At 41.9% G+C, this 13136-nt stretch overlaps 1 protein-coding gene across 1 annotated transcript in view; it reads right to left on the bottom strand.

Annotated features, from left to right (window-relative positions):
- TFR2 (transferrin receptor 2) overlaps window positions 1-11759 on the bottom strand; it is a gene marked incomplete at its 3' end in the record, with an annotated part of 146688 nt that extends 134929 nt beyond the window's left edge. Inside the window, exon 1 of the mRNA XM_088465230.1 lies at window positions 11698-11759. Coding sequence (XP_088321356.1) covers window positions 11698-11730 — 33 coding nt within the window. The remainder of the gene's footprint in view (window positions 1-11697) is intronic.
- Between the last annotated feature and the right edge of the window lie 1377 nt (window positions 11760-13136).

Raw genomic sequence — 13136 nt, 5'->3', positions numbered from 1 at the left:
TCTGACATCAGTACAACGGCAGAGGTCAATACAAGAGGCCAGAAGATGGCGCCGCTGCCCAGAAGAGGCAAGCGGTAGAAGAAAGACGATGAGGACCGGAGAGTGCTGCAGGTGGTGAGAAGCAAAGAGCTAAACAAAGCCGTAGACGGCCATGGCCACCGAAATTTACCCCCATCCCTAGACCACCAGGTGTTGGGCATTAGGCCTGTGGGTGTAATCAGGCCTTGTGCCTGTGGGGTATGTTAGGTAGGCAGCAGGCCTGTGCCACAAGTTTGTGACTCTGGGCTTTAAGCCAAGGTTACTTTATATGCCCTATGTTAGGCAGGCAATAGCCTGAGTCCCTGGTGAGCGGTTGGGCATTAGGCCCAGTCCACTCTTTAGTAACAGATAGGTAAGGGGGGTCTCTACTGTGTGATATAATGTGAATAAGGAGCTATACTGTGTGGTGCTTAAAGGCTGGGGTGCTACTGTGGCATACATAGGTGAAACTGGGGGGGTGGTCCGGGGGTGCACAGGACCACCCATTAGCCTAGTTCGCTGAGTTGCCACAGCCCACCCACCACCATCCAGGGCAGTGGCCGGCAGCCGCCCTGCACCCTCCCACACCGCGCACTGGGGCTGGAGGTATGAGGCTGAGAGACACAGTGGGCCTGAGGATGGAGAGACACACGGGGTCCTGGGGATGGAGAGGCCCAGGGGGTCCTGGTGGGAGACAAGTGGGCCTGGAGATGGAGAGACATGGAGACCTGGAGATAAAGAGACTCAGAGAGCCTGGAGAACCACAGAGGGGCCTGGGGATGGAGACATTGGGGGATCTGGAGTAACACAGGGGAGCCTGGAGAGACACAGAAGTTTGATCGGGGAAATTCACATTTTTCCTGCACAATAACGTCTGTTACTACAGTATATATTCTCTGGTTATGATGATGACATGGGTTATATTTCTACGTAAACAGGCATCTTCCAAATGTGATCTCCTACATGAACAGTGAATACCGGCTGAAGACGTTGCCCAGTGGGGCTCAAATTCCTCAGAGGTTCCCCCGTTGCAGAGAAACCACCATATAGGTAAGAAAAGACTTTCAAACTGACTGGGGCCCCAAAAACCCGCTGAGGGGTGACAACAAGGAGCCGGGAGCTGCACTGTAGCAGTAGGTGCAGCACTCAGCTCCTGACAGTATGAGGGAGCCGGCACTGCACAGTGCTCACCTGTACTCCTGGCACCCCCCACACACTGGACCACTGGGGTTCGGGCTGCGAGGCCATACCCCCTTCCCAAGTGACCACGCCCCATGCCCATTAGGCCACGCCCCTTTTTGCAACCTCCCTCCCCGCACAGGGTAACACCGTGGGGACAGACACCACTGGTGTGTGTGGTAGAATTTATTTTTTTTCAAGAAACAGTAACACAATTTCTGACCTGGTGCTAAAACTGGGACCACTCATTACCAGCTCTCTAGTTTCGCCCAAGGTGGCATAAGGTGTATAAGGGGCTCAATTGTGTGGTGTAACGTGAATAAGGGGTACGACTGTGTGGTTCTCAGGAATGCTGCCCTATGCCGCCCCCAAACAGCCACTGCGTGCGATGAGTCCGGGCACTTCCAGCACAGTAACAGTACAGACCATGCGCCATCGGCTCTGCCTACAACTGTGCGCCAGGCAATAAATGCAGCAGCCGCCGGTATTTCCCCTGCATTCAAAATAATAAATACTTCCAAAGAAGAAGAGAAAAGAAAGCATCTCATAGGGGGCACTCTGAGCCCAAAAATATATGTTGGTGAAGTATTATAATATATAGATGTGTAGCAGTAAATAAATAGTGTATTAAAATAATGATTAATCTCTTACGGCTGCTGTCTCATTATATATGAACCTGATTACCTCCTTCAATAGAACAGCCGTACTGCTTATATTATATAGGTGAGGCCGTACTGCTTATATTATATAGGTGAGGCTGTGCTGCTTATATTATATAGGTGAGGCTGTACTGCTTATATTATATAGGTGAGGCTGTACTGCTTATATTATATAGGTGAGGCTGTGCTGCTTATATTATATAGGTGAGGCCGTACTGCTTATATTATATAGGTGAGGCCGTGCTGCTTATATTATATAGGTGAGGCTGTGCTGCTTATATTATATAGGTGAGGCCGTACTGCTTATATTATATAGGTGAGGCTGTGCTGCTTATATTATATAGGTGAGGCTGTACTGCTTATATTATATAGGTGAGGCTGTGCTGCTTATATTATATAGGTGAGGCTGTGCTGCTTATATTATATAGGTGACGCTGTGCTGCTTATATTATATAGGTGAGGCCGTACTGCTTATATTATATAGGTGAGGCTGTACTGCTTATATTATATAGGTGAGGCTGTACTGCTTATATTATATGGGTGAGGCTGTACTGCTTATATTATATAGGTGAGGCTGTGCTGCTTATATTATATAGGTGAGGCCGTACTGCTTATATTATATAGGTGAGGCTGTGCTGCTTATATTATATAGGTGAGGCTGTACTGCTTATATTATATAGGTGAGGCTGTACTGCTTATATTATATAGGTGACGCCGTACTGCTTATATTATATAGGTGAGGCTGTACTGCTTATATTATATAGGTGAGGCTGTACTGCTTATATTATATAGGTGAGGCTGTACTGCTTATATTATATAGGTGAGGCTGTGCTGCTTATATTATATAGGTGAGGCTGTACTGCTTATATTATATAGGTGAGGCTGTACTGCTTATATTATATAGGTGACGCCGTACTGCTTATATTATATAGGTGAGGCTGTACTGCTTATATTATATAGGTGAGGCTGTACTGCTTATATTATATAGGTGAGGCTGTACTGCTTATATTATATAGGTGAGGCTGTACTGCTTATATTATATAGGTGAGGCCGTACTGCTTATATTATATAGGTGAGGCTGTACTGCTTATATTATATAGGTGAGGCCGTGCTGCTTATATTATATAGGTGAGGCCGTACTGCTTATATTATATAGGTGAGGCCGTACTGCTTATATTATATAGGTGAGGCTGTGCTGCTTATATTATATAGGTGACGCTGTACTGCTTATATTATATAGGTGAGGCTGTATTGCTTATATTATATAGGTGAGGCTGTATTGCTTATATTATATAGGTGAGGCTGTGCTGCTTATATTATATAGGTGAGGCTGTACTGCTTATATTATATAGGTGAGGCTGTACTGCTTATATTATATAGGTGAGGCTGTACTGCTTATATTATATGGGTGAGGCTGTACTGCTTATATTATATAGGTGAGGCTGTGCTGCTTATATTATATAGGTGAGGCCGTACTGCTTATATTATATAGGTGAGGCTGTGCTGCTTATATTATATAGGTGAGGCTGTACTGCTTATATTATATAGGTGAGGCTGTGCTGCTTATATTATATAGGTGAGGCCGTACTGCTTATATTATATAGGTGAGGCTGTGCTGCTTATATTATATAGGTGAGGCTGTACTGCTTATATTATATAGGTGAGGCTGTACTGCTTATATTATATAGGTGACGCCGTACTGCTTATATTATATAGGTGAGGCTGTGCTGCTTATATTATATGGGTGAGGCTGTACTGCTTATATTATATAGGTGAGGCTGTGCTGCTTATATTATATAGGTGACGCCGTACTGCTTATATTATATAGGTGACGCCGTACTGCTTATATTATATAGGTGAGGCCGTACTGCTTATATTATATAGGTGAGGCCGTACTGCTTATATTATATAGGTGAGGCTGTGCTGCTTATATTATATAGGTGAGGCCGTACTGCTTATATTATATAGGTGAGGCTGTGCTGCTTATATTATATAGGTGAGGCTGTGCTGCTTATATTATATAGGGGAGGCTGTACTGCTTATATTATATAGGTGACGCCGTACTGCTTATATTATATAGGTGAGGCTGTGCTGCTTATATTATATAGGTGAGGCTGTGCTGATATTGATTATCAGATTATAACTGAAATTATACCAATCATTAAATACATCGTTTGTATATATTGTATCCATACAGTGTACTTGTCTGTATTTATAATATCTAAAGCCAGATATATTATGGTCAGACTTTATATCCACAACATGATGTGGAGCAGCGAACATGAAATGTGACCGTATGCTGTGTGTGGTATATGGTATAACGCTGCTTATGTTCCTATTACATATATATGGGAATAGTAATTTCCTCCTGGCACAGTATCTCCCTAGGGACAGTTTCCTCCTAACACGTTATCTCTTAGGATTGCGGCAATTACAATCGCCCGTGACGATAACCGGGAGGCCGAGATGACACTAATTGGTGCGTACACACTGGGCGATTAAACGATAACGATATCGTTATCGTTCAGTCGTCCACTTTATCGTCCATTTTTTACACCAAACCGATGAACGATAACGACGACGCGCGTTCCCGCGGGTCGTTCGTCATTATCGTTCATCGGGTTAACATGCAGGTCAACCTGACGACGTCGTCAAGTTGCTGCATGTTGGGGAATGGGGGAGAGAGCCCGGCGCTGAATGATATCGTTAATGATATCGTTCAGCGGCTGTGCTCAATGTCATGAACGACATTGAGCACAGCCTGCCGGGGAGCATATGGTCTAGTGTGTACGCACCTTATCACGTATTAATAGCTGGCTGCGTCTGTCCATCGTGTACACACTGCAGAGTCTCTAACAGCCGCGGCTGTAATAGCGCCTGACGCAGTGATCGGGTACCTAACACAGTCTCCTCGCTCTGTCACTTTGTCTCTTCAGACTCACAGCAGTTATGGTGCCGTCCACTACTAGATGCGGGGACGACGGCACGATTACGACATAGTCGTCCCCCTAGGGGTGAAGTGCATACACTGAACGTTCATACGTTCAGTGTATGCAGATCAATCATCCCCAAACATGGCAACCTGACGGCAGTCGTCAGGTTGACCGTCATGTTCGGGCGATGATGGATGTTAAAAACGACCAGCGGGCGCGCGCATCGCTGGCCGTCTTTAACATTTTACTGCCCGATTTGCGACCGATTACCAAGCGATTCAGCGATAACGGCGGTCGTTATCGCTCAATCGCTAGGTTTAATCGCCTAGTGGACGGGCACCATAACTGCTGTGAGTCTGAACATACAAAGTGACAGAGCGAGGAGACTGTGTTAGGTCCCCGATCACTGCGTCAGCCGCTATTACAGCTGCGGCTGGTAGAGACTCTGCAGTGTGTACACGATGGACAGACGCAGCCAGATATTAATACGTGATAGCGTCACCTCGGTCTCCTGCTTATCGTCATGGGCGATTGTAATTGCCGCAATCCTAAGAGATAACGTGTTAGGAGGAAACTGTCCCTAGGGAGATACTGTGCCAGGAGGAAATTACTATTCCCATATATATGTAATAGGAACATAAGCAGCGTTATACCATATACCACACACAGCATACGGTCACATTTCATGTTCTCTGCTCCACATAATGTTGTGGATATAAAGTCTGCCCATAATATATCTGGCTTTAGATATTATAAATACAGACAAGTACACTGTACAATGTATTTATTGATGGGTATAATTTCAGTTATAATCTGATAATCAATATCAGTACAGCCTCACCTATATAATATAAGCAATACGGCCTCACCTATATAATATAAGCAATACAGCCTCACCTATATAATATAAGCAATACGGCCTCACCTATATAATATAAGCAGCACAGCCTCACCTATATAATATAAGCAGCACAGCCTCACCTATATAATATAAGCAGCACAGCCTCACCTATATAATATAAGCAGCACAGCCTCACCTATATAATATAAGCAGCACAGCCTCACCTATATAATATAAGCAGCACAGCCTCACCTATATAATATAAGCAGTACAGCCTCACCTATATAATATAAGCAGCACAGCCTCACCTATATAATATAAGTAATACAGCCTCACCTATATAATATAAGCAATACAGCCTCACCTATATAATATAAGCAATACAGCCTCACCTATATAATATAAGCAGCACAGCCTCGCCTATATAATATAAGCAGCACAGCCTCACCTATATAATATAAGCAGTACAGCCTCACCTATATAATATAAGCAGTACGGCCTCACCTATATAATATAAGCAATACAGCCTCACCTATATAATATAAGCAGCACAGCCTCACCTATATAATATAAGCAGTACAGCCTCACCTATATAATATAAGCAGCACAGCCTCATCTATATAATATAAGCAGTACAGCCTCACCTATATAATATAAGCAGTACAGCCTCACCTATATAATATAAGCAGTACGGCCTCACCTATATAATATAAGCAGCACAGCCTCACCTATATAATATAAGCAGTACGGCCTCACCTATATAATATAAGCAGTACGGCCTCACCTATATAATATAAGCAGTTCGGCCTCACCTATATAATATAAGCAGTACAGACTCACCTATATAATATAAGCAGTACGGCCTCACCTATATAATATAAGCAGTACGGCCTCACCTATATAATATAAGCAGTACGGCCTCACCTATATAATATAAGCAGTACGGCTGTTCTATTGAAGGAGGTAATCAGGTTCATATATAATGAGACAGCAGCCGTAAGAGTTTAATCATTCTTTTAATACACTATTTATTTACTGCTACACATTTATAATATTATAATACTTCACCAACATTTTGAAACTATAAAATATATTAATAGATAACAATTAAAGTGTAAGTTTTAATATATGTTTGGGCTCAGAGGGCCCCTATGAGACGCTGCTTTCTTTTTTCTACTTCTTGGAACTTATTTGGTGTAAGACTTATAGCACCATATATCCATATTCACACTATAACAATACAGTATATCCATAGTCACACTATAACAATACAGTATTATCCATATTCACACTATAACAATACAGTATATCCATATTCACACTATAACAATACAGTATATCCATAGTCACACTATAACAATACAGTATTATCCATATTCACACTATAACAATACAGTATATCCATAGTCACACTATAACAATACAGTATATCCATAGTCACACTATAACAATACAGTATATCCATAGTCACACTATAACAATACAGTATATCCATATTCACACTATAACAATACAGTATTATCCATAGTCACACTATAACAATACAGTATATCCATAGTCACACTATAACAATACAGTATTATCCATATTCACACTATAACAATACAGTATTATCCATATTCACACTATAACAATACAGTATATCCATATTCACACTATAACAATACAGTATATCCATATTCACACTATAACAATACAGTATTATCCATATTCACACTATAACAATACAGTATATCCATATTCACACTATAACAATACAGTATTATCCATATTCACACTATAACAATACAGTATATCCATATTCACACTATAACAATACAGTATTATCCATATTCACACTATAACAATACAGTATATCCATATTCACACTATAACAATACAGTATTATCCATATTCACACTATAACAATACAGTATTATCCATATTCACACTATAACAATACAGTATTATCCATAGTCACACTATAACAATACAGTATTATCCATATTCACACTATAACAATACAGTATATCCATATTCACACTATAACAATACAGTATATCCATAGTCACACTGTAACAATACAGTATATCCATATTCACACTATAACAATACAGTATATCCATAGTCACACTATAACAATACAGTATATCCATATTCACACTATAACAATACAGTATATCCATAGTCACACTATAACAATACAGTATTATCCATATTCACACTATAACAATACAGTATATCCATATTCACACTATAACAATACAGTATTATCCATATTCACACTATAACAATACAGTATATCCATATTCACACTATAACAATACAGTATTATCCATATTCACACTATAACAATACAGTATATCCATATTCACACTATAACAATACAGTATTATCCATAGTCACACTATAACAATACAGTATTATCCATAGTCACACTATAACAATACAGTATTATCCATATTCACACTATAACATTACAGTGAGTATATCCATAGTCACACTATAACAATACAGTATATCCATAGTCACACTATAACAATACAGTATTATCCATATTCACACTATAACAATACAGTATATCCATAGTCACACTATAACAATACAGTATTATCCATATTCACACTATAACAATACAGTATATCCATATTCACACTATAACAATACAGTATTATCCATATTCACACTATAACAATACAGTATTATCCATATTCACACTATAACAATACAGTATATCCATAGTCACACTATAACAATACAGTATTATCCATAGTCACACTATAACAATACAGTATAGCCATAGTCACACTATAACAATACAGTATTATCCATAGTCACACTATAACAATACAGTATTATCCATAGTCACACTATAACAATACAGTATTATCCATATTCACACTATAACAATACAGTATATCCATAGTCACACTATAACAATACAGTATTATCCATATTCACACTATAACAATACAGTATATCCATATTCACACTATAACAATACAGTATTATCCATATTCACACTATAACAATACAGTATTATCCATAGTCACACTATAACAATACAGTATTATCCATATTCACACTATAACAATACAGTATATCCATAGTCACACTATAACAATACAGTATTATCCATATTCACACTATAACAATACAGTATATCCATAGTCACACTATAACAATACAGTATTATCCATAGTCACACTATAACAATACAGTATATCCATATTCACACTATAACAATACAGTATTATCCATAGTCACACTATAACAATACAGTATTATCCATATTCACACTATAACAATACAGTATATCCATATTCACACTATAACATTACAGTATTATCCATAGTCACACTATAACAATACAGTATATCCATAGTCACACTATAACAATACAGTATTATCCATAGTCACACTATAACAATACAGTATATCCATATTCATACTATAACAATACAGTATATCCATATTCACACTATAACAATACAGTATTATCCATATTCACACTATAACAATACAGTATTATCCATATTCACACTATAACAATACAGTATATCCATAGTCACACTATAACAATACAGTATTATCCATATTCACACTATAACAATACAGTATATCCATATTCACACTATAACAATACAGTATTATCCATATTCACACTATAACAATACAGTATCTGGAGATGTGATAACATATTAGGATATATAGAACCATAAGTTATTGGATAATCAATATTATAGGGTCCTCTAATACTGTTGCGGAACTGTATAAATGTACAATAATAAATACATTTGTCTACTGTCCCGCTCTACAGTGCTGCATGGCTCATCCCCCCCTCCCCTGCAGTGCTGCATGGCTCATCCCCCCCTCCCCTGCAGTGCTGCATGGCTCATCCCCCCTCCCCTGCAGTGCTGCACGGCTCATCCCCCCTCCCCCCCTGCAGTGCTGCACGGCTCGTCCAGTTGTAAACTTTCTGCTATTTTTCTTTTTTATATATATATATTTAGGTTGCTACTAACTCTGAAACACTCAAGATCTGGGACTTCCTCATAATCTACTGATTTTGGTGCCTTATGACAAAATGTTATAGGATTTGCGATATTTAACATATTTAGCATCAACATATTATAACCAGGAATGTAATATTATTACAAAAATAAGTATCGCAGCTATTGAAGAAGGCTCTAACACAAGAGATAACGTAGACACTTCCAGTTCCAGCACTGACACCACCGTGTTCTCCTGGACGCCCCCTGACCACTCCTCAGTCCCTTCCCTCAGGTACACAAGGTGCTAGAGGGGACGCCCACTGACCGCTCCTCAGTCCCTTCCCTCAGGTACACAAGGTGCTAGAGGGGACGCCCACTGACCGCTCCTCAGTCCCTTCCCTCAGGTACACAAGGTGCTAGAGGGGACACCCACTGACCACTCCTCAGTCCCTTCCCTCAGGTACACAAGGTGCTAGAGGGGACGCCCACTGACCACTCCTCAGTCTCTTCCCTCAGGTACACAAAGTGCTAGAGGGGACGCCCACTGACCGCTCCTCAGTCCATTCCCTCAGGTACACAAGGTGCTAGAGGGGACGCCCACTGACCACTCCTCAGTCCCTTCCCTCAGGTACACAAGGTGCTAGAGGGGACACCCACTGACCACTCCTCAGTCCCTTCCCTCAGGTACACAAAGTGCTAGAGGGGACACCCACTGACCGCTCCTCAGTCCCTTCCCTCAGGTACACAAGGTGCTAGAGGGGACACCCACTGACCACTCCTCAGTCCCTTCCCTCAGGTACACAAGGTGCTAGAGGGGACGCCCACTGACCACTCCTCAGTCCCTTCCCTCAGGTACACAAGGTGCTAGAGGGGACACCCACTGACCACTCCTCAGTCCCTTCCCTCAGGTACACAAGGTGCTAGAGGGGACGCCCACTGACCGCTCCTCAGTCCCTTCCCTCAGGTACACAAGGTGCTAGAGGGGACGCCCACTGACCGCTCCTCAGTCCCTTCCCTCAGGTACACAAGGTGCTAGAGGGGACACCCACTGACCACTCCTCAGTCCCTTCCCTCAGGTACACAAGGTGCTAGAGGGGACACCCACTGACCACTCCTCAGTCCCTTCCCTCAGGTACACAAGGTGCTAGAGGGGACGCCCACTGACCACTCCTCAGTCCTTTCCCTCAGGTACACAAGGTGCTAGAGGGGATGCCCACTGACCACTCCTCAGTCCCTTCCCTCAGGTACACAAGGTGCTAGAGGGGACACCCACTGACCGCTCCTCAGTCTCTTCCCTCAGGTACACAAGGTGCTAGAGGGGACGCCCACTGACCGCTCCTCAGTCCATTCCCTCAGGTAGACACAAGGTGCTAGAGGGGACACCCACTGACCACTCCTCAGTCCCTTCCCTCAGGTACACAAGGTGCTAGAGGGGACGCCCACTGACCACTCCTCAGTCTCTTCCCTCAGGTACACAAAGTGCTAGAGGGGACACCCACTGACCACTCCTCAGTCCCTTCCCTCAGGTACACAAGGTGCTAGAGGGGACGCCCACTGACCACTCCTCAGTCTCTTCCCTAAGGTACACAAAGTGCTAGAGGGGACGCCCACTGACCACTCCTCAGTCCATTCCCTCAGGTACACAAGGTGCTAGAGGGGACGCCCACTGACCACTCCTCAGTCCCTTCCCTCAGGTACACAAGGTGCTAGAGGGGACGCCCACTGACCACTCCTCAGTCCCTTCCCTCAGGTACACAAGGTGCTAGAGGGGACGCCCACTGACCACTCCTCAGTCCCTTCCCTCAGGTACACAAGGTGCTAGAGGGGACACCCACTGACCGCTCCTCAGTCCCTTCCCTCAGGTACACAAGGTGCTAGAGGGGACACCCACTGACCACTCCTCAGTCCCTTCCCTCAGGTACACAAGGTGCTAGAGGGGACGCCCACTGACCGCTCCTCAGTCCCTTCCCTCAGGTACACAAGGTGCTAGAGGGGACGCCCACTGACCACTCACTATTGCAGCTTATAGGAACAGATTACAGTACTAAAACGCATATATGACCTATAGAGTAACAGCCATAAATAATACTCACCGCTGCTTGGAATAATTGCCTGACTGCCTCCATCTCATGACCTGCAAACAGTGAGGGCGAGACGTGAGATATCTGTGTTACATACACAGAACACGCCCAAACCACGTACTCTACACATGAAGGACTAGCCCATGTATGGAAATGTGCTTAATGTTATCCAATTTATATCTATGTACTACATATGTAATACTGTGTATAATATTCCTAATGAGGTAAAACACTAACACTACTATTACCATTATACAGTAATACTGGTGTAACTGGTTACCATTATACAGTAATACTGGTGTAACTGGTTACCATTATACAGTAATACTGGTGTAACTGGCTACCATTATACAGTAATACTGGTGTAACTGGTTACCATTATACAGTGATACTGGTGTAACTGGTTACCATTATACAGTAATACTGGTGTAACTGGTTACCATTATACAGTGATACTGGTGTAACTGGCTACCATTATACAGTAATACTGGTGTAACTGGTTACTATTATACAGTAATACTGGTGTAACTGGTTACTATTATACAGTAATACTGGTGTAACTGGAGATCATTATACAGCGATACTGGTGTAACTGGAGATCATTATACAGCGATACTGGTGTAACTTGTTACTATTATACAGCAATACTGGTGTAACTGGTTACTATTATACAGTAATACTGGTGTAACTGGTTACCATTATACAGCAATACTGGTGTAACTGGTTACTATTATACAGTAATAGTAATATAATAGTAAAGTTACTATTATACAGAATAGTGGTACTGTTGTAACTAGTTACTATTATATAGTGGTACTGGTGTAACTGGTTACCATTATACAGTAATACTGGTGTCACTGGTTACTATTATACAGTGATACTGGTGTAACTGGTTACTATTATACAGTGATACTGGTGCGTGTAACTGGCTACCATTATACAGCGATACTGGTGTAACTGGTTACTATTATACAGCAATACTGGTGTAACTGGTTACTATTATACAGTAATACTGGTGTAACTGGTTACCATTATACAGCAATACTGGTGTAACTGGTTACTATTATACAGCAATACTGGTGTAACTGGTTACTATTATACAGTAATACTGGTGTAACTGGTTACCATTATACAGCAATACTGGTGTAACTGGTTACTATTATACAGTAATGCTGGTGTTACTGGTTACTATTACAGTGATACTGGTGTAACTGGTTACCAATTACTATTATACAGTGATACACACGCTGATACACTGACGGGGGCCTGGTTCCTGATAATATGTCAGCTCAGCACATACGGGGAAATAATGGATAAATAACCCCCCCCCTTCCCCATTTCTCTGTAGCTGCGGCAGAGTTTCTGTTCCGATCACAGATTTCTTGGAAGTAGTGAGTTACAGGGTGTTTATCTGTGAGTGCAGACGTGCAATACAGGAGGAATACGCTGCC

This window comes from Taudactylus pleione, unplaced genomic scaffold (genome assembly GCF_031769625.1).
Source record: "Taudactylus pleione unplaced genomic scaffold, aTauple2 ptg001917l, whole genome shotgun sequence".
Taxonomy (NCBI): Eukaryota; Metazoa; Chordata; class Amphibia; order Anura; family Myobatrachidae; genus Taudactylus; species Taudactylus pleione.
This window is presented reverse-complemented; position numbering and strand designations above follow the sequence as displayed.